The sequence below is a fragment of the Aegilops tauschii genome, chromosome 1, assembly GCF_002575655.3.
Source record: "Aegilops tauschii subsp. strangulata cultivar AL8/78 chromosome 1, Aet v6.0, whole genome shotgun sequence".
NCBI classification, from domain to species: Eukaryota; Viridiplantae; Streptophyta; class Magnoliopsida; order Poales; family Poaceae; genus Aegilops; species Aegilops tauschii.
Genome location: NC_053035.3, coordinates 127,931,773 through 127,959,193, shown reverse-complemented (window position 1 = coordinate 127,959,193; position 27,421 = coordinate 127,931,773). Strand labels below are relative to the sequence as shown.

The window sequence follows — 27,421 nt, the reverse complement described above, 5'->3', positions numbered from 1 at the left end:
CGGACTGAGAAGGTTGTGTTTGATGTGGTCGACCTCCCCCTGCCATACAATGGGATTCTTGGACGCCCAGCTCTGGCAAAATTCATGGCGGCATCCCACTATGCCTACAACACCTTGAAGATGCCAGGGCCAGTAGGGGTCATTTCTATCCCGTCAGATGAGAAGGATGTAATCATTTGCGTGGATAAGATGTATCGGGACACAGTCGTGGCAGAGACCACAGCAGCGGCAGTTCCTGCCAAGGAAAACAAAGGAAAGAAGAAGGATAGCAGGGGCACCAGCAAGGAATTCGGGAAGCGTACCTCTTCGGAGTGCGTTGCGCCTGTTGATGACTTGCCGGAGAGTTCCAACAACAAGAGATCCAAGGTTGCCGCACCACATGTGAAGAAGGTCCCGGCAAGGCTGGCTGGCGTTGATGGTACCTTCACCATCAGCGCCACCCTTGATGACAAATAGGAAAGCGCGCTCGTTGCCTTCCTACGGGCGAATATCGATGTGTTTGCCTGGCAACCATCTGATATCCCCAGTATTCCCAGGGAGGTAATCAAGTACCACCTTGTTGTCTACCCACATGCCCGACCTATCAAGCAGAAGGTTCGAAAGCAGGCCTTGGAGAGGCAGCAGTTCATTGCAGAGGAGATTAAGAAGCTTGAAGCAACTGGTCTGGTCAAAGGAGTATTGCATCCGACATGGTTGGCAAACCGAGTGGTCATGCGCAAGGCTAACGGGAAATGGAGGCTTTGCATAGATTTCACAGATCTCAACAAGGCTTGCCCGAAGGACCCATTTCCCTTGCCGCGCATCGACCAGATTGTGGACTCTACTTCAGGTTGTGATTTGCTTTCCATTTTGGATGCATACTCTAGGTATCATCAGATCTTCATGTCCAAGGAAGACGAAGAGAAGACCTCGTTCATCACCCCGTGTGGTATGTACTGCTTTGTGCGCATGCCTTTCGGGTTAAAGAGTGTCAGGTCCACTTTTGCAAGAGCAGTCCAGATTGGTTTTGAACCACACTTGCACAGAAACATTGAGGCTTATATGGATGATATTGTGGTCAAGACCAAGGACAGATCAACCCTCATCCAGGATTTGGAGGAGACATTTGCTAATCTGCGCAAGATCAACTTGAAGCTAAATCCGGAGAAGTGTGTGTTTGGCGTTCCCTCCGGCAAGCTGGGGTTCTTTGTGTCCCATTAGGGGGTCGAAGCCAACCCCGACAAGATCAAGGCTATCGAGCAGATACAGGCACCCAGGACAGTCAAGGATGTGAGGCGTCTGACAGGGTGCGTTGCCGCGCTTAGCAGATTTATCTCCAAATTGGCCGAGCGCGCCCTACCGTTCATCAAGATTTTGAAGAAGGCAGGGCCCATGAAGTGGACCCCGGAAGCAGATGCGGCTTTACAAGACTTGAAACCTACTTGTCCTCTGTGCCCACTTTGGTTGCCCCCAAACGACAAGAGCCGTTGCTGCTGTACTTAGCGGCAACCAATCAAGTGGTTAGTGCAGCCTTGGTGGCACAGCGGGAAGTAGAGAAAACGGAGATTGGACAAGGCCCGGCAGGGCCGGATAAGAATCAGGACAGAGAAGAACACGGCAGTAGGGACAACCCCAAGGACGTGGCAAAGAAGAAAGTGGTGCAGCGCCCAGTGTACTTTGTTAGCTCACTGTTATAGGGGGTAGGACGAGGTACTCTGGTGTGCAAAAGTTGATTTTTGGCCTCATCATGGCCTCAAGGAAACTGCGCCACTACTTCCAAGCCCATGAGATCACGGTTGTCACCCGCTTCCCATTGCAAAGGATACTCCGAAAACTTGAGGCTACCGGCAGAATAGTGGAGTGGGCTTTGGAGTTATCCAGCTTTGGCCAAAAGTTTGAGAGCACGTCAACAATCGAGAGCAGGGCATTGGCAGAGTTTATTTCAGAATGGACGCCAACCCCTGATGAAGAAGTGCCGGAAACAGTTATCCCCGACAAGGAAGCACCCCAAGAACGGATCTTGTATTTCGATGGTGCCTTCCCCCTGCAAGGTGCAGGGGCTGGCGTGCTTCTTGTTTCTCCCACCAGGGAGCACTTGAAGTACGTCGTCCAGATGCACTTTCCTTGGGAGGAGGCAACCAACAATACAACAAAGTATGAAGGGCTCCTTGCCGGGCTCAAGATTGCAACAGAATTGGGAATCAAGAAGCTGATCATTCGAGGAGATTCACAGCTTGTGATGAGACAAGTCAACAAGGATTACCAAAGTCCATTGATGGAGGCATATGTTGAGGAAGTCAGAAGATTGGAGGAGCACTTTGACGGATTGCAAACAGAGCACGTACCCCGTGCGAAAAATAGCATAGCTGATCATCTGTCAAAGTGTGCTGCGCAAAAACTTCCCGTGGAACCAGGAACTTTTGTTCTCCATCTTACTCAGCCCTCGGTATCCCCGGCAACAATGGCTAGAAAGAGGAGGAAGTGGGACTCTGGTAAGCCTCTCCCAGTAGAGCCTCCCAGGGCTCCTGGTAGGGACCCTACCGGAAACTCCTCATCGCCTGCCGGGCTGCGCTCTCTTGCCGGGCCGCTGGTCCCCGCGGACGAGGTACGCGCTCCCGCAGATGAGGCGGTGCCGCTAGTCCTTGTTGCCGAGCCGCGGGCTCCAACTTAGGCAATGCACATAGTCCATTTCCTCCAAACTGGAGAACTTTCCTATGAGCAAGAGGAAGCTGAAAGAGTAGCCCGGAGGGCCAGTATGTATCAGTTTGTCGATAACACTTTGTATAGAAGAAGGCCCAACGGTGTGAAATTGAAGTGCATCTGCCAGGAAGAAGGAAAGGAACTGCTGGCGGAAATACACAAAGGCATGTGCGGCTCCCACATTGGATCAAGGGCATTAGTTGGGAAAGCATTCCGACAAGGATTCTATTGGCCCACGACCCTCCAAGATGCGGTCGAGCTAGTCACCAAGTGTGAAGCCTGCCAGTTCCATTCCAAGAACATCCATCTGCCTGCACAAGCACTTCAGACAATCCCTTTGTCATGGTCGTTTTCGGTCTGGGGGCTCGATATCCTCGGCCCTTTCCCCCGAGCTACCGGGGGCTTTGAATTCTTGTTCGTTGCCATCGACAAGTTTACAAAGTGGACGGAAGTAGATGCCATGAGAAAGGTGACTTCTCAGTCAGCTATCAAGTTCTTGAAAGGATTGGCGTGCCGCTTCGGGGTCCCTGCCCGGATCATCACTGACAACGGCACCCAGTTCACGAGTCGCGCCTTCATGCAATATGTTCATGCCTTCGGAAGCAAGATCTCATTTGCCTCTGTTGCACATCCCAAAAGCAATGGACTAGATGAGAGGGCGAACGCTGAAGTGCTGCGAGGACTCAACACGAGAAACTTTGATACGCTGCGACAGTGTGGTAGGCGATGGATCGATGAGCTTCTGGTAGTCCTCTGGTCCCTCAGAACGACACCAAACCGGGCTACCGGGCAGACTCCCTTCTCCCTAGTCTATGGGGCAGAAGTAGTTATCCCCATGGAACTCATTTACGGGTCACCTCGAGTGCTTGCCTATGATGAAGTAGCGCAGGATCAGCACCGGCATGACGACGTTGTGCTTCTCGAGGTGAACCGTCTCCGGGCTGCTACGCATGCTGCACGATATCATCAAGCCCTGCGTCGCTATCACAGCCGCAGGGTTCATGCCTGGTGTTTTGAGGAAGGCGACCTTGTCCTTAGGCGTGTTCAGTCCGCTAAGGGTACAAACAAGTTGACGCCGAAGTGGGAAGGCCCTTACCGGGTAGTTCGAGTCACCAGACCTGGCGCAGTCCGTCTGGAGACCGGAGGTGGCATTCAATTGCAAAACTCATGGAATATTAAGAATCTCCGCAAGTTCTACCCGTAAGGCGCGGCTGTTGGGCCCTGCCCGGCAGCCACCCTTTTGTACAGGCCTTGCCTCAGTTGCCTTGTACAAAGCCAGGCGCAGAACCTGAGCAACTGAGAAATAAATGAAGCGCGGGGGCCCCCCCGACAAGTTGCATGCATGCATAAGCATTTCATGAGCATTGCATATGCATATAGATAAGATCACATCTTGCATCATTTCCATTTGCATAAAATTGCATGTTCCTGCCGTGAGCTTGGCCTCTACAGGAAGCTGGAAAGATGAACCAACACTGCGGTCTCCGGTGAGCCAAACAGATAAGTTCTATCTCTTGTCCATACGTGTTCTGTAAGCAAATACTTGTGCATAGGAAAACCTCGCGCTCCCATCCCTTGACACGAACATTACTTCGGTCAGGATGGTCGCAGTGGCCTTAGATTAAAAAGATTGGCGGGGGGCTGGTTCTTCTCCACAATATTTGTCCGGTAGGCTTAGTTCCCCGGCAAGAAAAATGGAGGGTACTGGCAGGATAGCCTGCCGGGGGAAACTCGTTTATTTAAAATATGGAGGCATTCCACCTCTGCATGGACATATACATGCACGAATCCCCGGCAAGGTTCATCTTTTTCATTAATATGCAGATCAAACAAGTACAGAACTTACAGGATACAAACATGGATACAACAGATTACATTATTTGAACTAAAGTTTGACAATTGCCTACAGATTTAAGATTGAAAAAAGATAAGTGCCCCGTAATCTCCTCTTTTCATTTTCCCTCTGCCAGGTATTGCGGCGGGAAGAGGGGAGGACTGAAAGAGCACCCAAGCAGGGGCCCATCCCGGTCTCGCCACGACCTGCCGGGCACGACCTGACAAGATCGGGAGTGGCGAGGCTGCGAAGGAGGGGCACGAAGGGCAGCACGGAGGTCCCCTGATCACCACCTCCGGGACCAGCAAGAAGCCCCGGCTTGAGCACCGGTGGAGTCATCCACCAAAGCTCAGCCGAAAAACTGCTGGAGGAGGCGAAGAAACCAAGGGAACATCCCTCCTCGGCTATCACCCAAAGAGACTGGTGATGATGGTGCCAGGAGGGAGGGGAAGAGCAGAAAGACGAGGTGGCGGGTCGCCAGTCAGAGGCGAAGGCATCCACGCCATCGTACTCCGACCTGACGCCCTGCCACCCGCCTTCTCCGTCTTCCCTCGTTTTCTCTCCATCACCGCCACTCTAGAGAAGCGCCAGGACCCCAACCTGACGCCTTCCCTAGAGGAACAGCCGAAGCCCAAGACGGCCAGGGGGCTCGAGGCGCGCCGCTCCCCATCTTGGTGGGCAGGAAGGCGCGCCTCCCTTCGACATCAGCCATGGATCCACCGGAGGGGGGAGTGCTGGGATTACCAACGATCCCTAGCCCTTCCTCCCGGGCGAGCATCGAAGGCGCCAAGAACCTAGTCACCGAGGCAACAAGCGACAGCAGCACCTGGCAAGATACCGCCTTACCCGACGGACGACCGACCGAGGTAGAAGAGACAAGCATTTTTCCGCAATGGGGAAGCTTGATATCTCCCGCACCACGGGCGACCCGTCCGCGGCGTCTCCTCCGAGCATGGACCAAACTCACCCCCCCAAGCATCGGCATGAGCATTCGGTGTCGCCGACCTCAAGCTACTGCCTGGGACCGGGCCCCAGGCTCTTCTCCTTAGCATAACCCACAGGGAGCAGAAGATGGAGGAGAAAGGATGTGAGGATGAATGCCTTCGCTCTTCTCCCGCCCCTCCTTTTATAGGCAGGTCGGAGGAGAGAGCCGCTTCCTCAACAGGCGACCGCCGCCCTCCTCCACAAATTCAAGAAGACCGGGCCCCCACCTTGATGCTCTTCCGCGCCATGCGCCTCCGTTACCTACCCCGAGCGATGCATGCCACATAGTGGCTGAGGATAAAGCCGTGGTGGGAAGAGTGAATTGGTGTTTACTTCCCCGTGCGTTAAAGTCATTCACAGGCCATTACAAGGATGGCCCCACCACGATTGGCTTTACGCGACGCGCGGGAAAACCAGAAACTGGCCCGGACTCAAGATTAATGAAGAAGCAAAGAAGATCTCAAGGGGACCAGCCACTTCCACGCCCATGCCAGTGCACTTATTAGGGCCTGCCCCGACGACGCCCGGCAGCGCGTTCGGGCCAGGCCCGGGGGCTTCTGTCGGTGCAACAAACCCCTGGGTCCGTTGCCAAGACTGTGCACAGGCACGAGAACAAGATTACAACACCAAGATCAGAGTGGAGCACAAGGAATCAGTTCTTCAAAGGACCAACGTGCAGCACAAGAAAACCAAGACTAGTCAGGAGAACAAGATATTGATAAGGGAAAAGCCTCCCTTGCCGGGCAGGCGAGCCCGGCAAGGACGGGGTCACCCCCGAAAGCAAGCCTCCAGCTCGTCCCGGCAAGGCCTGCCGGGCCCTAGGAGGCAGAACTACCTCACCACCACACCTCACCACGACGCACGTCATCGATCGGTGCGGTGTCAAGCTCCAAAGTGACTAAGTGGCTGCTATTCGCCACATGGCAGCCACTTTCTATAGGAAATACCTACAGGCGACACCCGTCCTGCGACGTGTCGGCGAGCAGATGTGAAGCTGGCAAAACAGCCCGGCAGGGCCTGCCAGGCAAGCTACGATGTGACGTTGAGCGGGGCATTTAATGCGCTCTGTCAGCCTGCAAAGTTAGGTATGATAGCACTGTTTGCTATCTTATCAGTGCATAATGACTGATTTGCCACTGTGGTGACACCTTTGTCTATAAAAGGAGGCCCAAGGCAACCATAGAAAGGGTTAGAGAATCCACCCCCCACACATTCATACGCGCGTAGCCGTTTGGCCCGAGGCATCCCTGCCGGGCAAGCGTGTTGCGTTCACCACCATTTTTCCACCATCAATCCACCAAAGCAGGAGTAGGGTTTTACGCCTCACGGCGGCCCGAACCTGGGTAAAGATTGCCTGTGTGATCTCTGTCGTGCTGTTCGACGCCCCTCTGCTCTTTGTGTAACGTGCCATCCCCCCGCCGAACCAGCAAGGGACTCTTGGTCCCATAGGTAGCCGTGGTTCCCCACAACAAAGGGCCTTCAACGAAGCAATCTGAAATAAAGCGTTTGAGATCTTCTTATCAGAAAATTCTGCACATAATGAAGCATTAGTGTCATCATTAATTACAAGATCAATGAGATCAACAATAGGCGAGGCATCCAACGATTGATCAACAATGAAAATATGTTGGAAGTATTCTGTAGCTGCATGCCCTATCTCGCCACTGTCAGAAAGAATATTGCCACTAGCATCTTCCAACTTCTTTATCCTATTTTTCCTCACCCTCCTAAAAGATTTTGACTAAAGAATTTTGTGTTGCGGTCGCCATCTTTGAGCCACACAACATGTGAGTGCTGCATCCACATGTGTTCCTTTCTATAGAGCAACTCGTTCATCCTATCCGTCACTCTACGGATTTCACATTTATCTACATTCATCAACATAAGCTCTTCAAGTTGAGTGCGAGATTTATCAATTTCCAGAGCAACATTGCCAAATTTATCCTTGCTCCGGCAACATAATGTTCGCATGGTACCTCTCTGAAAGAACATGCGGTGCCCCCATGTTTGTTTTGGTAATTGATGACAATATCTATGGACTAATGGTTGCCTTGAGTTATATTTGAAGGATTTGTCCATAGGCATTTCTTGAAGTTCATGTGTTGGTTTCAAGGAGTTTATGTGGTGACCAAGGTGTTATTAAGGAATTATCCAAAGATTGGTCATGTGAGAGTTGAGCTTATTGCAAGCATGTCTTGGAGAAGAAGATTGTGTGATCATTCATGTATATCTTCAAGACATCATCCAAATGAAGAGAGTTGGTTGATCAAGACTAAGTCAAGAGTGAATTAACTTGATCAACTCACAAAGCGTAGAAGATGTACCGAGAGGGATCAAGCGATCCCATGGTGTGGTAAGCATTGTCAATTACGCTTTGTGTACTAACCCATGATCTTCGTGAGAGTTCTTTGTGGGGTTAGGTTGCGGTGTGCAAGTTCAAGTGAAGCATCATGAAGAGATCAAATGCTTGAAGCTTGTCGTCCATTGTGGTGACAATGGACTTGTGAAGATGTTGCGGTGTGCAAGTTCAAGTGAAGCATCATGAAGAGATCAAATGCTTGAAGCTTGCCGTCCATTGTGGTGACAATGGACTTGTGAAGATGTGCGGAAGAGTGGCTCACCCATAGTGGAGCATGGGGAGCAATCAACTAGTGTTCATCGAGCCAACGCAACCAAGAAAGGTGGTCCAACTTGAGGGAGTCAAGATCGTCATCATCTAGCTCAAGTGGACCATGTGCAAGGCAAAGGTTTTCTCTTGATAGGTTTTCTATTTTACCGGTCTCATGATGGTAGTTGGGAGACCGGGTTATAGGATCGATTGTCGTACTATCAAGGGGGGCTCTCGATGAGTAGCTTGATCGTATCGTTCATAGAGATCTCAAACCATTGCATCCTTGCATCATCTTTATTGGTTCTTGTTTGGTTCTTCTCTTTGTGAGTTTTGGAGCTTATGGTCATCTTGATGACAAGCTCGAGTTCATCGAAAACGGAGTTCACTCGCATCTTCTATGATGTTTTCGATGTTGGAGGTTATGCCGGTTCTTCTCGGTTGGAGGTTTCACTCCTCTATTTGTTGGCATACCTCCCCTGCCTCTTCTTACTATAACCACTCGATGTTTTGATGCTACTCGTCTTCCTCTATCCAACAAGCTTGAGTTTGCTCAATTCGGAGCTCATATGCAGAAGTTATGGCAGTTTTGGTTTCCTAGCGGTAGTACCGCGGGCCGGAGCGGTAGTACCGCTTGGGTGCTACAAGCGGTAGTACCGCTCCAGAGCGGTAGTACCGCTGGTAGCCCTCAGCCGTAGTACCGCTGCGGTCTCGTGCTAGTACCGCCTCGATTCGAGGGGTCTTTTTTCGTGTCGGGTTTTACGGTACTAGCCGCGGTAGTGGGGGCCGTAGTACCGCTCATATGCGGTAGTACCGCCCTGACCACCGCGGTAGTGCCGCTCTGGGCCCAACAGCAGTACCGCGAGGGGGAGCGGTAGTACCGCTGGCCAAGCGGTAGTACCGCTCTTTGCGGGGCTGGTGTGGGGGGTAACGGTTGGATTGTTCCCCCCACTATATAAGGAGGTCTTCTTCCCCAATGAACTTTATCTCTTGAGCTCGTGTTCTTTCCCCATTGTTGACCTTCTTCGAGCTTGCTAACTCTCAATCCCTCCATGGATTCTTGCTAGTTTTTGAGGGAAAAGAGAGAAGAGATCTAGATCCACATTTCCACCAATCACTTTCTCCTCTATGTGAGGGGAACCCCTTGGATCTAGATCTTGGAGTTCTTGGTGTTCTCCTTCTTGTTCTTCTTCTCATTTTCCTCCCTAGCATTAGTTGCTTCGGTGGGATTTGAGAGAGAAGGACTTGGGCACTCCGTGTGCCCTTGCCATTGCATTTGGTGCATCGGTTTGAGTTCTCCACGGTGATACGTGGAAGCTACAAGTTGAGAAGCTTATTTCTCTTGGGTGCTTGGTACCCTTGAGCTTGTTCCTCTTGGGTGCTTGGGTGCCCTAGACGGTTGGTGGTGTTCGGAGCTCAATCATTGTGGTGTAAAGCTCCGGGCAAGCGTCGGGGTCTGCAATTAGGTTGTGGAGATCGCCCCGGGCAATTTGACGGGTACCGGTGACCGCCCCCAAGGGTTGCCAAAGTGTACGGGTTCGGTGACCGCCCCCAAGGGTTGCCATTTGTACGGGTTCGGTGACCGCCCTCAAGGGTCCCTTAGTGGAATCACGGCATCTTGCATTGTGCGAGGGCGTGAGGAGATTACGGTGGCCCTAGTGGCTTCTTGGGGAGCATTGTGCCTCCACACCGCTCCAAACGGAGATTAGCATCCGCAAGGGTGTGAACTTCGGGATACATCATCGTCTCCACGTGCCTCGGTTATCTCTTACCCGAGCCCTTTACTTATGCACTTTACTTTGTGATAGCCATATTGTTTCTTGTTATATATCTTGCTATCACCTAGTTGTTTATCTTGCTTAGCATAAGTTGTTGGTGCACATAGGTGAGCCTAGTTGTTGTAGGTTTTGTGCTTGACAAATTAACCGCTAGGTTTATTCCGCATTTGTTCAAGCCTAAACCGTAATTATTTTAAAGCGCCTATTCACCCCCCCCCCCCCCCCTCTAGGCGACATCCACGATCTTTCACTCTCAGAACAGCATGAACATCACCAAGGGTGTTCTTTTCTCCCGCTTCTCTCCAAGCATTAGCAATCACCTCCTGGAGAGCAGGCTCGCATTCCCCATAACCTCGTATTGCAATATCCTCAGCTTGACAGGATGGTCCACAAAATATCAGAAGCAACATGGAGTGGGACGTGGTCCGAGCAAGCAGAGGTTAGATGCCGAACAAATACATTATCAAACAAATTCCTCCACGCCGGAGTTGCAGCTGCTCTATCAAGCCTCACTTCAACATTAGAATTACCACTCCGCATATTATCATATGTGTACGGAATTCCACTGAAACCAAGGTCTGCCAAATCACATGTTTCTAGTACATCCTGGAAGGCTTGCATCTGTCCAGGCGCCCTTGTATTCAAAGAAAAATGCTCAAAGTCCCACATGCATTCACTGAAATCACCCGCAACAATCCATGTAAGATCAGAATATGTGCACATGTTCTGAAGAAAAGACCACATTAGATGACAATCTTCCACTCACGGTTCACCGTATACACAACTTAGGCTCCAAGGCGCTTCATCCGGCCCGATCCAATATGTGTGTGAATGCAACGGTCATTAGAGAACACCACATCAACTACTAAAATCTCATGCCAAAACAAAGTGAGCCCACCACTGTTACCATTACAATCAACACCATCAGAACCTTGTAAACCAAGCCTCCCTTTGTATCTTTTTATCCTACTTGCCTTTTGTCGTGTTTCACATAAAAATACAATAGGGGGGAATTTGCACTCCCAACATTCATCATGGTTCTCTTGGATCCCTCTTTGGAGTAGTAGCAAGAGACTCCCCCCAATCGCTGCTACCGGGAGCCCCTCCTGTCCAACAACAGGTGGTGTAGCGCTGCTACCGGAAGGGCCATGAGCTCCCTCTTTTCTGCTCATTCGCATCAAGCATGTCTTGATCATAAACTGAGGAGGGATTAGGCCTCCCCCTGGTTGGTTTTTACTTCAGAAAAAAATTGCTCTTTCTTACGTATCATCGCCAAGCAGCGAAGAAGCTCGTCTTCATCTAGATCATGTTCCTCTCCAACTACGGCAAAGTCGTCATACTCCTACTCAGAAAAAATCATCTTGATGTTGGTTGTTGTTACCTCCACCTCCGTTGGTGCCTCGTCCATGGCCCCCACGGCCATGGCCTCCCAACCACAAGAAACGAGTAGCCCTTAGGTCCTTGAAATAGAGCTTCGACGGCAAATGAACACCATCCCCACAGTTAGTGTACAGGTGCCCCAGCATGCCACATACGGTGCACCAGTCAGGTAAACGTTCATACTTCACCACATAATTTGACGCTTGTTTTCTTTTACCATAGACACCACATTCTTCAGTGGTTTGCGAACATCCAACTTTACTCTGGCTCTGTAAAAAATTCTCCGACGCAACAAAAACATATTCCCCAACTTTAGATGCAAAGGGTTTCACCATAGAACTAAACCCATTAGGCATATCATGGATTTGGATCCAAATCTTGAAAGGATCCAGGTCAATGGATGATGGTTTGGAGAAGCTGCCGTATTCAGCAAGAAGAACCGAGTTACCAATGAAAGTCCAAGGTCCACCAGGCATGACCTTGTTCCAATCTCTGAGGCAATAAAATGGGTTGTAAAAAGATTATTCCCTAACGATCTGAACTTCAGGGGGTGAGCGAGATCCCAAGTAGTGCACATGTTCTTAAAGAACCAAAACTCGTTGTATTCCTTCACCATGCAAAACCCTAATGATGGCTAGACAACGAATTGAATCAAGAGGAGGCAGATCCTCCTTTTCAAAAATCACATCATCAAGGTATTCCTTAGAAAGCCCTAACATGTTCATCATATCCTCCAGATCATCCTTCTCACGTGAGCTTGATCCAGAAGCCATCACTTCCTTTGTAAGCCCTAGCAACAGACGGGAGCAAAAACTTTTTGAAACCACACACACACACGCCCACGAGAGAGAACCAACATTACTCCAAGGCCGGGTAGTGGTGCGAGGGTCACCCCTGAATCATCTCGAGAGAAACTACCGGCGTTCTCGTGGTGGGACAAGGTCTCCACGTCGAGGGGGAAATTTCCTACCCATGGTGTTGGCATGCTATTTATTAGTTTACTTTGTTTTTTTGTTATCTGAAAAATAGAATAATGGCTTTGTATACAAAAAGGGAGGGAGTACTCATGTGGAAGTTGGTCCCTATTTTGTTTCCGTTTCTTTTGTTGAGAAAAAAAGCAATGGGATATTTTATTAGAAAAAAGGTGATGGGATTTGTATGGAAACTCAGGTTATGTTTGGATCCGAAGGAATTGATCTTGTTTGGATTTGTATGGATTGGCGTTTGATAACCACAGGTTGGTTCGCTACAAGTCGAATGTTGGATTTTTAAGCCGTCCTAGATGGGCAAATTATGTTGTCATGAGGATGACAATTTCATTTAGCAAGTGTGGCAACTTATAGCTAAAAAATGTTCAATTTTCCATGCTTAAAAATCTGACATCAGATTTTTGGAAGCTGCCTAGCCTGAGAGCCGAACTGGCTCTCGTCCGACTCTGCCTACATTATTCGAAATGACTAACCCGAAGGCAAGTCACAAGAACTGTTCAGCAAACATAGAACTTCATTCCAGTACTTCAATTGTTTGCCTCCTTTTCTTTTTGTTTGTAATGCTTTGCATCTTTCCACACCCAGAGAAGCTCAAGCTCGGGTTCTTAAGCAGCACTCACATTGACCATCTACCCGGCTTAGACAAACGAACTGAAGGCGCTATTTTCTCAACACCTACCGCAATAGTCTCAAGAAATAAACTCTAGTAAAGCAGTCGCGGTTTCCACAACGTAAGAGAAGGTGCCCGCGCCTCTTGGCTGCCATGTTTGGAAGATCAAATGATGTTACTCTGACTGAGGCTCTGAGCAATTCCTCTGGTAGCTAAAAAGAGACTTCCTTGAAAGAACTTATGCTCAGCAGTGTCATTCAGTACAACAGAGCTAACATATAGCAAATCCATATTGTGCTCGATCTGATTCAAAGGCAGCATGGTATGTTATATGTAGACTGGATACAATAATCTCCATCCTGAGCGTCTAAAAATGTCACTCCCAACAACATACACGACAACAAGCATGATGTAACATTTTAATTACCTTGCAAGCAGTTCAGTACATAGGACTCAAGGCGCTAACGGGCAATTAGCTGGCATCACAACTGGATGCAGCGACTTTAGTCTGCAGTCCAGCTTTGCTCCACGACCTCACGTACTTTACGGTTGTACTCCCGCTTGTTCTCGCTGAATAGGCGGGCCGCTTCTGAGTTGGCAGGTGAATTTGGGTTTGGGTCGCAAAGCAGTGACTGTAATTATTCAATGCCAGGTCAGATACACAACAACTTTGCCAATATAGCAAGATACACTGGATTGCTTGACAGATAAAAATGACTAGTGATTTTCACATTTGTTGTTTAGTATCTGCTGCATCTAAGTCACTCTCACTGAAGCAACAAAAGCAGGTACAAGGACTGGTACGTATGGTTAAGTTCTTTTTCAGATACTTATATTTCACCATCATGGCTGTACATTGTACAGCAAGCCTATAAGCAGACGGTCAGATAAATTTTGATATGAATTGTTTACCATCTCCATTCACTGTTCATAACCAGCTACGTCAACAGGGAATGGGTAGCGATCTACTATTGGTAACTGTTTTCTGGATTATTTCCCTGATATGTACTGTTCCCTAAATCAAGACTTAAAACATACTCCCTCAGGTCCGGTGTGTAGGGCTCATAGTGAAAATCTATTTGTTCCGAAACTGCTCAGGAGTAAGGCCCCACAATCATTAATTAGCCTAATTAATCAGCATAGCTGGCGCTCTCTCTCCCCCTAGAATACTCCTGGGCGCACTCGAGTCATTTTTTTTCCGGTGGTGTAAAACGGGTTCACGCATGCACATGTGAAAATGAATCTGCCTGGATCGCTCACCTCTTCCTGGTTGAATTCTCATGGATCGCTCGCCTCTTGTTCCCAAAAGCTAAAACGCTCGCATCCTCTACATATAAAAGCGACACCGGCGGTGATGGAAGGAGAAGGAGAGGGATGGACTTGACCGGGTGATGCAAAATGGATCGAGAAAGTCACTGTTGTTGAGAATTGGGTGGAGTCTATGGAGATTGGAGATGCCGTGTTGGAGGAGGGCCAAGCCGTGGCCGAAGAGGAGGTTCATGCCGTTGTGGAGATGGAGGGTCATGCCATGGTGGAAGTCCATGCTGTGGTGGATGTGGAGGTAGATGCCGTGGTGGACGAGGACGGCCAAGGCGTGGTGGAAGAGGAGGTCCAAGTCATGGGGGAAGAGGTTGGCCATGTCGTGGTGGAGGAGGGCCAAGCCAAGGTTGATGATGCCAATGTCATCGAGCGTCGTCGTGCACGATGTTGGCTGATTATGATCGTCGTCGTGCACGCATGGACGAGTTGTTTGCCCGAATTGAAGTCATCCGCACCACTCGCTTGGTGCCCTCCGAACCCATCCCCGTGCTCTCTTCTACTCCCTCCGTTCCTAAATATATAAGTCTTTGTAGAGATTCCACTATGGACCACATACGGATGTATATAGATACATTTTAGAGTGTAGATTCACTCATTTTGCTCCGTATGTGGTCTATAGTGAAATCTCTCCAAAGACTTATATTTAGGAACGGAGGGAGTACATGTGAGGCTCGCATATTCGCCCCGTTGCGCAACAAGTGTGGTGTGCGGGGAGCACTCGATTTTTCTTTGCTATGGATGCAGGCTCTCGGCGTCAAAGGACTTGCATCGTTGAGACGTGTGCGACAACCCTCTTCTTCCTCTCAACTATTGGCGCAAGGATTGTTCAACTGCGGTGGGGCTTGATAAAGATGGCATATGCATTGCTTGCGGTCGCAACCCCTGCAATTATGTAGATGATGAAGAGGATGTGAAGTTTGTGCCAGATACCGAGGCTAATTAGGTTATGTATGCATGAAAATGGGTAATTCTATCTAAGTTTGAGATTGTGTTTTGATCATGGCATAGCCCTCCATCTCCACCACGGCATGAACCTCCTCTTCAACCATGGCTTGGCCCTCCTCCAACACGGCATCTCCAATCTCCATAAGACTTCACCCAATTCTCAACAACAGTATCGACTTTCTTGATCCATCTTGCACCACCCGGCCAACTCCATCCCTCTGCTTCTCCTTCCATCACCGCCGGTGTTGTTGGCCATGGCCACCGGCATTGCTTTTATACGTAGAGGATGCGAGCGTTTCAGCTTTTGGGAAGAAGAGGCGAGCGATCCATGCGAATGCAATCAGGAAGAGGAGGCAAGAGATACATATAGATTCCTTTTCACATGTGCATGAGTGAAACTGTTTTACATCACCGGAAAAAATGGACTCGGGTGCGCCCAGGAGTTATTCTAGGGGAAGAGAGAGTGCCAGCTCTGCCTATTAATTAGTCTAATTAATGATTGCGGGCTAAATTCCTGAGTAGTTTCGGAACAAATAAATTTTCAATAGGAGCCCTACACACCAGACAGGAGGGAGTAGTAGTTTCTACACGGAACAATTCACATGAATATCAAAGAAGTATCAGTCAAGTTGGTGAGAATTAAAGAATCCTTGTTGGGTGGGTTTACTCGTCATATTTCACGATAAAACTTCAAGTTGTAAGCAGCATGTTGCGAGAACTAGCGCTAGCAAGAATTGACTAAACTAATGATAGGGTGACATCTACCTGAATGGATGTCAATATAGCAGCTACATCATATATCGGGCTCCACTGGTTTTGGAGAATATCTAAACATATGCTTCCATCTGCATAAACTGCTTGCAATAAAACAATATTTAGGAAATAAAATGAATGGGAGCGAAAACATAATGCCACTATAAGGTTCTTGCAACAAGAGAATAATTACAAAAGACGCAAAAAAAAGGGTCACTTTAAACACTATGTACTCTCAAATATGCTGTAAAGGCTGCACGGCAATTGGTCACCATCTAGAATTCTAATTATAGTAAACTAATCGTCACTAATACCGACACAAGAAAAGAGAAAGGCAAATTTATCAACTCAAAGAAGCATTACTTGAATCTGTACAATCGCTATCACATTCAGTGTTCTGAAACCACTACAATGCAGCATATAGAACCACAATTGAAGATTTCAGCAAGTAGCAGGTAGGAACAGACCTTAAAATAGGAGAACGAAAACTTAAATCTCAGCAACTAGATCAACTTTGGATGAAAGTGATGCTAGCTTTTGGTGTTTAATGTAAATCATTTCGATCAAATTAAAAGGCTAGGATTAGTAGTTCCTGTTAACCTATTTTGTTGCAAGTTCACATTTCATATGTTCTCTTTATTGACTTTGGAGTGCTACATCAATACTTTGGTAAGATCATAGACTTAAAGAAGGAGATAACCCACACAATCAGTATTAAACAAGGGCACAAAAGGCTTACTATTGGGATGAAACATTCGAGAAACAAACCGCACTGTAGGTGGCTTATTAGGATAATCTTCAGTAAACTGAAGTGTCAGCTTGAACGTACCTGACATAGTAAGCACAAAAGGCTTTACTGGTAACATGAAACCAATACATATTTCGTTTCAAAAAACTACAAAATCCATGAACAAATATCATATATGACTAGATGACTCGACCTGAGAATTCAATACTGGTTCAGTTATAAACAAAAGGCTCAAAATTTAGTGAAAAAACATTAGAAATATGACAAGCAAGGACCAGAAAAGGAACATAAATAACAAACCCTAAATAACAGATGAGTTTAACATTTAAATAATTAATCCATCAGTTAGAAAACTTAGAATGCACTGTCATTTACAAGTATTTAAAACATTATCAAACTACTTTATCAAATGTTTACACCCCAAACTGTGACATCGAGAGAAATTTGGAATGGCATTGCTTCAGTGAACTAGTAGACGTAAAACATATAAAGAGTTTGAATGTAAATTTGACATGAAAAATAACTAAAGATATCTGGTAAAGATGTAAAATGTTTGCTACAAGTTCCTAGGCTGAACATCAACAAGAGAAAATAACATGCAGATGAACCAGATGTTTTGAAGAGCTCAATAGAGCAGCATGAAGAAATAAGTGAAGCGTAGCCACGTCGATTTTGGGTTCTTATTGGCACAGGCAGTAAATGGTAAGGTTCTTATTGGCACAGGCAGTAAATGGTAAGGTTCTTATTGGCACAGTAAGTAAATGGTAAGGTTCTTATTGGCACAGGAAGTAGAATGCATGATAACATGCTCATGAGTTTGTGATTATTCTCCCAACCGCAATCTCTAACAAACTTAAAGGCTATTAAATAAACTTACCACCATCCCAGGGAGTATCATCAGGACTGAAAAACAAGACAAACACAACATAAGGAGATGATACACAACATAAGGAGATGATACTTCAGTGTGACTAACCTATATAAAGTAGGTATAAAATATAGAATCATGAAGTCCGGTGTCTTACCCAAAAATTACAGCATTCCACAGCATTATATTGTTATCCTGAGGTGTGCCACTTATGCCCGCAGGAGGATCCTGCATCAGTCGTTTGAAATCCCTCATCAGCCTCTTCCTTGCAGGGGTTGACATCGTCGCCTTCTGCAGAAACCATATCACCAGATGACTTGAAAGGCAACGAAAGAAAAATCGCAAATTATATCCAATAGTGCTGCAGCATTAACAATTTTTTTTTGCAAACCCACAGCTCGTTTTCCACAATTTTTCTCTGCCTTCTATAAAAATATGGTACGCAATTTGCATACTCTTGAAGAAAAAAAACACTATTATTACCAACAAAGTTATGAGCTACTTTGACTACTCGTACGAATTATTCCAAAATTGTGCAATGTCTAAATAAACAATAATCGTTAGTAATGATACATGAACTTATGGGCAAAACTCATGCCAGCCATTACCCTTGGGCAAAAATTAATATGCTTGTCAAGTATCGTGTTGACTTCTGCATATTATTGTTTTATACTAGTAATTAATTAAGAACTATTTTTTTAGATTTACACTGCGTTAGGATGTCTGAATTAGGCCCTTTGAATTGGATATGGTATTGACTAGCTGCCAATTCAGACATTCGGATGTATATCGAATCGAGCGAACCGAAACGGACATAATACAGAGCCGAATTAGCCTCCGCGCGCGCAGTCCTCCCGCGATACAGAGGTGTGAGCCTCCGATTTGGGTCGAATTGACCAGTCCCGCAAAACATACCACTTTGGAGACAGGTCTCGCTCGGAACCGGATCCTCTAACATTGAGAAGGAAAGTTAGAGAAGCTACAATACTCTAACTTTCCTTCTTTCTACCCATATGATTATGGCTAAAACGACTTAAATTAGTTTGGAAATTGATGAGCTACTGCATACATTTATAGTAATTGCATACAAACAAATTGATGGTGAAATAAAATTAATTTTAAATTATTTATATCTACAGTAAATACCAACAGAAACAATCTACTATCCGCCCACTAACAGTCCCTAACTTCCCTCCTTCATTTTAAATTATTTACAAGCCCTCGCGGCCGCCGCCCCTTTCCCTCCCCCGCAGAGCTCCTTCCTCTGCCGCGAGAGGCGGCGCAGCTCCTACATCTGACCTGTGTCGATGGCCGGCGCGACCTCCACCCCTTCCATCTCGCTGGCCAGCGCGACCTCCGCCAGTTCCATCTTGCTGGCCGGCTCAACCGCCTCCATCCCGGTCATCTTGCTGCCCGGCGGCGCGCCCTACATCTCGACCACCTTGCTGGTCGGCGCAGCCCCTCCACCACTTATCTTCTTCCCCTTCTCCTCTGCCCTCTTCTCCTCTGCCCTCTTCTTTCCCTTCCTCTTCCATCTTCTTATTCCCCTCCCTGGATCCCCTTCTTTCTCTTCCCTTGTTTTGTTCTTCCCCTGCTGTCCATGTTCAACATGTTCTGTTCTTCCCTTGTTCCGTTCCCATGATTTAGTAACCACATGTTCATTTTTTGCAGGTGTTGTTGATAAGGGGAACCCTAGGAGGCTAACTTAAGGTGTTCACAAATTGTTCAGATTTTGATTTGATGCATAAAACACAAAGCATATGCAATTCCATAGCATGTCAACCGAACAGGATTTAGTATTGAGATTCCATGGCCCAATTCGGTGAGCATCCAAACATGTGAATTTGTATTCATGTCCATTACAGCTTCCGCTCCAAATTGGAAATGAAACCAATTCAATATGGAGGTCTCCAATACAGGCATCCGAACACAGCTTAGTAATTAAGAACTAAATGAAACGGACAAAACAAATAAGATATAAAACTGGGTCGTCATGTTCTTGGCTGTAAATTTGACCCATAATAAATGGAGGTGAGCTGCAACAGAGTGCAAACAGGTGAAACAATTGCATCCAAAATAATCTTCCCAGTGAACATCAGAACCATCTCAATCCTACCCCTTCGATCGACAATTCCACGTGTCTTCTAGGAGAATTCCCGTCGCCAGGCAATCTCAGGCAAGCACCACGTTGTATGTGCTCAGATGATTACATTTTCTCCTGACTGGAGTCAAGCTAATGCAAAAGCAACTTCGTCAGGCAAAACGGATCGATCAAGCTACGTCTACAGCGCAGCGCAACCGCTCGCGTCATCTTACGCAATCACGAGTTAACGGCCAGACGAACGAAAGAATCAGCGCAATTGCAACCGATCGATCCACCAGATGGTAGACCAAGACCAATCGAGCAGAGCAGATTCTGCGGATCATACCTCCGGCTCCGGGCGCCCCGGCAGATCCCGCGGGAATCTACTGCCGTACAACCAACGCCCCAGGCTCCACGGGCTATAGCATATTGCAGTGGAGTCGATCGGGTGGAGACGCCAGCGAACTAAACCGAACCGGATCGGGGTGCAGAAGGTTTGTTCGGCAACGGAAAGGGGGCGGAGGGGAATGGATTTGGGGCGAAGCGAGGAAGATGACAGGAGTGGACGACAAATCACGATCAAACCTGGACATATGGGCCGTGCCTCGCGGGCCGACTGACGGGCACGCGAAACAAAAGAACCGGGTTGGCCTTCAGCCCACCACGAAACAAGGCCGATCCCCAATGCTAGGCCTTACAATATGGCACAACACGGTTCTTTTTGTATTTTTTAGCTTTTCTTTTTTGCTTTTTCTTAATTTTTTGGAAATGATAACAGCGGAACTATGTCCAGCGTTGAACGGTCGTTTCACTGTTGGATTTCAAGCACACATCCTAAAGCAGAGGCCCATAGCCACGTCAGCGAGGGTGATGCCCGGATAATTAAGCTACAGTAACCAATGTTGAGGATATAGCTACTGGTGTGACCCGCCGTAGATGGATCGGGTTACGTTGCGACAGCTCTTCATTCAGAATCCCAAGGACAGGTTAAGGATGGCGGTTTAGTGATAGGTCTAAGGCCCAGAGGCGGCTTAAGGCCCGTAGTGATAAACCGCCGTTGTGGCATGACTTGTAGTGTAAGGCAAGAATAATTAAGAGTCCGAGCCGGACACAGTTTATGAGCCGGCCGAGACTCTGAGAGCCGCTGGGCGTTAATCTTTCTATATAAAGGGACGACCCGGCGGCGGTTCAGGACAAGTAAGATCAGATCGGTAACTAGGCGCAGCGATTTAGCTCCCTGGTCATCAAAACCCTAAGTAATCCAACCTCAACTGGAGTAGGCTTTTACCTTCACCGTAAGGGGCCGAACCAGTATAATCCTCGTGTCCTTTGTCCCGTTTAACCCCTTTAAGCTTCCTAGTTGCGATGGCTCCACAACTAAGTCCTTGCACAAGGACATCTGCCGTGACAATTCCACGACAGTTGGCGCCCACCGTAGGGCCAGCGCACGGTGGATTTGAGTTCTTGAAGGGCAGCTTCGAAGGGCTCAAGGGATACGCTGTGGGCCGGATGACCAAGAGTCGTCGCGGCAAGCTCTACATCGACGATGCAAGCTGGGGCCCCGACGCCGGCTCAATCGAGTATGGGTACCGGGTCCCCTTCGGCGGAATCCACGTTTTCATTGGCAAGATTGGCGAGCCGGGCCCTAAGCCGGACCTCTGCGCCGACCTCATCGAGACAGCTCAGCGTGCGAGACCCGCCCGGACTCTGCCTGCCTTGAGGCGTGCTTTCGTGGGATGCGTCCATGGAGGACTCTCTGAAGGATCCGGATCTGGCGATGAGATGGCCGCTCGCTCTGGCGGCGAGTCGTCCACAGATGAGACCAACTCGTTATATCAACTTCAAGATGGCAGGCTCAAGGGTTGTTCCGATGGCGACAGTATTCCGGACCCCTTTGAGCCGCCCAGCCGGGTTGGAATCTTCATGGCCGGCGCACAACCTGTTCAAAACCCCGCTGTTGGGGCAGGGGGCCCTGCGCACTCGCCGGCTCAGGTGCTAATGGATCTCACAGATAAGATGACTGCCCTGTTAACCGCTACGGTCGTCCCAGCGGATCAAGTTCAACATGATGCGGAGGTGGCATAGTTAAAGCTGGATATAGCAAGAGCCAAGGAAGATCTGGCAGCGGAAGGGATCAGGATGGCTGCAGAGCGGGCGGCTCTCGACGCCTAGACTCAGCTGATTCAGGCACAGTCTTTCCGGCTCACGATGGATCAGAACGCATCCAATGAGATCATGAGAAGGAGGCATCAGAAGGCTCAATCTCGACTCCCTCCGGTTTACGATCCTCGAAACCTCTTCAACACGCCTGGTGCAGGGCCCAGTAACCCGCCAGAGATCACGGCACCCGGGGCTGGGACGCCGATTCAGCCGCAAGTGATGGGGCCTCCCCGTGTGAACACTACCACGCCTCAGTACGTGCCAATACCACCAGGTCATTATGCCAACCCGTTGGAAAACATGGTCGCCGCGGCGGCGCGACTGGCGGCTCTCCCAATCGAGGGTGACTCTCCAACGGCGGTCGAAACCCGCCGGGTCAGAGAACTTCTTCAGATGGCTCTGGCGCAACAGGAGGCATATTCATATAGCTGGGACAGGATTCATTCAACCCCTCGTCCAGGCCGGAGCCCAAGTTATAGCAGACACATGGTTTCAGCGACCGGCTCAAGCAACGTCCGGCGCCGTGACTTGCCAGCTGGCCACGGCCCGGCACATAATGGAGCCTTTAACGCGGTAGACCAAGACAGAGCACGGCAAGAGGCGGAGCAGGCGCCTCAGTTGACGGCTTACCAGCCCCTCCCGGTTTATCCGACGGCTTCTATCGAGGCGGGTATATCTACGAGGACCAGAGGTGTCCCTTGTCTGGTGCCAGCTCTCCGTAATGAACGTTTTCCCAAGGATTTCAAAGGACCTAGGAAGGTGCCTAATTATACGGCTGATTTACAACCCGGAGCATGGATCGAGAGCTACGAGATGGCTATGGAGTTGCTAGAGGTCAGCGAAGCGGCAATGGCCAAATACTTCACGATGATGTTGGATGGGACCGCCCGCACTTGGTTGAAAGGACTGCCGCCTAATTCTATCGGGTCATGGGCAGAGCTAAAAGCCCGGTTCATCCAAAACTTCAAAGATACATGTAGGCAATCTATGTCAATTGTGGATTTGACTAACTCCAAGCAACAAGAGGGCGAGTCTACAACCCATTGGGTTCACCGGGTCAAAGAGATAATACATTCGTCTGATAAGATGGATGCCGGCTCTGCAGTCTTAATGTTGGAGCAAAATTGTCGTTTTGCGCCCCTGAAGATGAAGCTCGGGCGGCTCAAGCGCGATTGCAATGATATGGGTATGCTGATGGCGGCTCTGGTCAAGTACGCCGACTCTGATAGTACCAAGGATCCCGCGTCTGACGATGAAAGGACAGGGAAGGGAAACAAGAATGGCAATGGCAAGGGCCCTCAGCATAACCCGGTGAACCAGGGAGGTAACAAACGTAAGGCTGATGGCAGTATGGAGTTTGTGGCCAATGCCAATGCATAGGGTAACAACCACCGCCGTAAGGGGAGACCACCTCCCCGAGCCGGCGGGTCAGGCCCGACGCTTGAGCAGTTGTTGAATGAGCCCTGTCCAAGGCATGGCTCTAGGGAGAAGCCGGCCACTCATCTATGGAAAGACTACGCAATCATGAAAGCCTTCAAGAATTCCAACGCTTTTAATGGCAACAATGGGCAGGGCGGCGGCTCAGGCGGCGGCGGCTTTCATGGCCCGGGCGGTGGCTCAAATTCCAATTCTCAGAACTTTCAAAGTAATCAAGGAGGTTTTAATCGGCAATCTGGCCAGGGTAATCAGCAGCAGCAGCAGGGGGATACCAGACCAATCCAAAGCAGCTCAATGGTGGACAGTATCATGTGTTTACTACCAGTCTGTGCAAGTGAGATCAGAAGCTTCATAAAAGGGCTGTGAATGCTGTTGAGCCGGCGGTTCCACACTATTTAAGATGGTCTGAGCAGCCTATTGTGTGGAGTAGGGAGGATCATCCTCCCCGGGTTGATAATCCGGGTCACCTGGCCTTGGTGGTGGCTCCTCAGGTCGGGGGGTATAAATTCACTAAGGTGCTCATGGACGGAGGCAGTAGCATCAACATCCTCTATTATGAGACCTTCCGTCGTATGGGGTTAACTGATAAAAACCTCAGCCAGTCCAACACTGTTTTCCATGGGGTGGTGCAGACGGGATGCCGGGTCGGTAAGATCGAGCTGAGTAGCCTTTGGAGATGAGTACAACTACAGGGCGGAAAAACTGACTTTTGAGGTGGTTAAAATAAGAAGTCCGTACCATGCTTTATTTGGGCGGCCGGCTTACGGCAAGTTCATGGCACGGCCGTGTTACGTGTATTTGCAGCTCAAGATGCCGGGTCACAATGGGACCATTACGGTTCATGGCAGCCGAAAGATAGCCTTGGAGTGTGAGGAAGGTGACGCTGCTTACGCTGAATCTGTTTGTGCGACAGAGGAATTGAAGTTTTACAAGGATAATGTTGACCCGGCAGATATGACGTCTTTGAAAAAGCCAACCACGGAGCATGAGCCGGTAATGAAATTTAAGTCAGCTGATGAGACTAAACTTGTTGACTTTGTTCCAGGTGACTCATCTAAGCAGTTCAGCATTAGCGCCAATCTGGATCCGAAATAGGAAGGCTCGCTCATCGAGTTCATCCGTGAGAACAGGGACATCTTTGCATGGAAACCTTCTGACATGCCGGGTGTACCAAGAGAACTTGCTGAGCACACTCTTAATATTGATCCGAAATTTAAGCCAGTCAGGCAATTCCTCCGGCGGTTTAATGAGGAGAGGCGGAAAGCCATTGATGAGGAGGTAGCCCGGCTCTTGGCGGCCGGGTTTATCGTTGAAGTCTTTCATCCAGAGTGGTTAGCTAACCCGGTGCTTGTGCTCAAGAAGAACGGCACCTGGCGTATGTGCGTGGATTATACAGATTTAAACAAGGCTTGTCCGGCTGATCCTTTCGCTCTCCCTCGTATTGATCAAATTATTGATGCTACGGCGGGTTGTGAGCGTTTGAGTTTTTTGGATGCGTACTCTGGTTACCATCAGATCAAAATGGTTGTTAAGGACCAAGAGAAGACGGCGTTCATTACTCCTTTTGGAGCCTTCTGTTATGTGTCTATGCCTTTTGGGCTCAAGAGTGCACAGGTGACTTACCAGCGTTGCGTGCAGAATTGTCTTCATAATCAGATTGGGCGCAACGTTCATGCCTATGTGGATGATATCGTGGTTAAATCCAGAGAGAAGGAGACCTTGATAGATGATCTGAGAGAGACCTTTGATAATCTCCGGGTCTACAAGATGATGCTTAACCCGGCCAAGTGTATTTTTGGTGTTCCTGCAGGCAAGCTCTTGGGTTTTCTGGTTTCTCACAGAGGCATTGAAGCTAACCCGGAGAAGATCAAGGCAATCACCTCTCTGGCTAAGCCGGCATGCATAAATGACGTCCAGCATCTGGCGGGTCACATCGCTGCTTTGAGTCGGTTTATAAGCCGGTTGGGTGAAAAGGCCATGCCACTTTATCAGATGATGAAGAAAACAGATGACTTTGTCTGGAATGATGCTGCTAATGCTGCTTTTGAGGATTTGAAAAGACAGCTAGCTGAGCCGCCAGTCCTTGCTGCTCATGTCAACAAGGAGCCTTTATTGTTGTATGTAGCCGCTAACACACGAGCCGTCAGTGTGGCTGTGGTGGTGGAGCGTAAGGAAGCGGGTAAGGAACATCTGGTTCAGCGGCCGGTTTACTACGTCAGCGAAGTACTCATTGAGTCCAAACAACGGTATCCACATTGGCAGAAGCTTGTTTATGGGGTGTTCATGGCAAGCCGGAAGCTTAAGCATTATTTCCAGGGCCACCCTATTACTGTGGTCAGTTCTGAACCCCTAGGAGATATCATCCAAAACAGAGAGGCCACAGGAAGAGTTGCTAAGTGGGCTATAGAACTTGGGCCTCATGGTCTAAAATACGTGCCACACACTGCTATCAAATCTCAAGCATTGGTGGATTTCATCAACGATTGGACAGAGCTGCAGGTGCCTGAAGAGAAACCGGATAATACATACTGGACTATTCACTTCGACGGGTCCAGGCAATTGGAGGGCTCGGGGGCTGGAGTTGTGTTAGCTTCCCCTCGAGGTGACAAGTTTTGTTATGTACTACGGTTGATGTTTCCCTGTACTAACAATGCGGCTGAGTACGAGGCCTTGCTCCATGGTCTTCGGATGGCTAAGGAGATGAGCTTAAGCCGGGTGAGGTGCTTTGGCGACTCAGATTTGGTGGCCCAACAAGTATCAGGCAAGTGGGATTCCAAGGACCCCCTCACGGCGGCTTATCGCCGCGAAGTTGATGCCATTGCTGGACATTTTCAGGGTTACCAAGTAGAGCACATCGATCGCAGAAAGAACGAGGCGGCTGACGCATTAAGCCGGTTAGGCTCTCAGCGAAAGCCGGTGCCGCCTAATACTTTCTTGGATATTCTGCATAACCCTTCTGTCAAGTTGCCTACAGAGGAAGACTTGGCTGTTCCTGACCCAGAAGCACAGTCTGTGGCGGCTCTCCACGTTATCCCAGATTGGACAGTGCCATACTTGGCTTACATGACCCGGGGAGAATTGCCTGAGGATGAAACTTTGGCCAGACAAATAACCCGGCGGTCTAAGTCAATGATAATTATCAATGGCGAGCTGCATCATCGCAGTGTCACTGGAGCTTTTCAGCGTTGTGTGTCCTCTGAGGAAGGTCAAGAAATTTTACGTGAGATTCACGGGGGGGATTGTGGCCATCATGCCGGCTCAAAGTCCCTTGTGGCCAAGGCTTTTCGTCATGGTTTTTATTGGCTGACGGCTCATGCTGACGCAAAGGACTTAGTCAGTAAATGTGACGGTTGTCAGAAATTCTCAAGACGTGCTCACGTGCCGGCTCAAGAGTTGAGGATGATTCCAATCACTTGGCCGTTTGCAGTCTGGGGGCTTGATATGGTTGGGCCTTTCAAAAGGTCCAAAGATAAGAAGACCCACCTCTTGGTGGCGGTTGACAAGTTCACAAAGTGGGTTGAGGCAGAGCCGGTTAGTAAGTGTGACGCAGCCACGGCGGTTCAGTTCATGAAAAGGGTGATATTTCGCTTTGGTTTTCCACACAGCATTATAACTGACAATGGTACCAATCTGTCTAAAGGCGCCATGGAGGCATTTTGTCAACGAGAGCATATTCGGCTTGATGTTTCATCAGTGGCTCACCCTCAATCCAATGGTCAAGCTGAGAGAGCCAATCAGGAAATCTTGAAGGGCATCAAGCCCCGGCTTTTGGTCCCTTTGCAACAGACGCCGGGTTGTTGGGTGGAGGAGTTACCCTCCGTATTATGGAGCATCAATACTACTCCTAACAGGTCTACGGGTTACAGGCCTTTCTTCATGGTTTATGGAGCTGAGGCGGTCCTCCCTAGCGACATCCGTCATGATTCGCCTCGAGTGGCGGCTTACGTCGAGGCGGATAATGAGCAAGCGCGTCAAGATGCTCTTGACTTGTTGGATGAACAGCGTGACATAGCAGCAACTCGCTCGGCGATTTACCAACAAGACCTGCGCCGCTATCACAGCCGTCGGGTTAAGTCCAAGGTCTTTCAGGAAGGTGATTTTGTGCTCCGGCTCATCCAGGATCAAACAGACACACACAAGTTATCCCCGCCTTGGGAAGGGCCCTTTGTGGTCAGCAAGAACTTGCACAACGGGTCATATTACCTTATCGATGTTCGGGAGCACAAAGATTCACGTAAGTCGGAT

At 48.8% G+C, this 27,421-nt stretch overlaps 1 protein-coding gene across 1 annotated transcript; it reads right to left on the bottom strand.

Annotated features, from left to right (window-relative positions):
* Positions 1-13,086: 13,086 nt before the first annotated feature.
* On the bottom strand, positions 13,087-20,137 carry LOC109771649 (ubiquitin-conjugating enzyme E2 2). The gene is made up of 6 exons (XM_020330348.4): positions 19,926-20,137; positions 17,654-17,787; positions 17,506-17,531; positions 16,620-16,709; positions 15,893-15,981; positions 13,087-13,494 (listed from the first exon to the last, which is right to left on the bottom strand). The coding sequence occupies exons 2-6, from the start codon at positions 17,776-17,778 to the stop codon at positions 13,366-13,368; spliced, it is 459 nt and encodes a 152-aa protein (XP_020185937.1). The 5' UTR covers positions 17,779-17,787; positions 19,926-20,137; the 3' UTR covers positions 13,087-13,365.
* Positions 20,138-27,421: the final 7,284 nt, after the last annotated feature.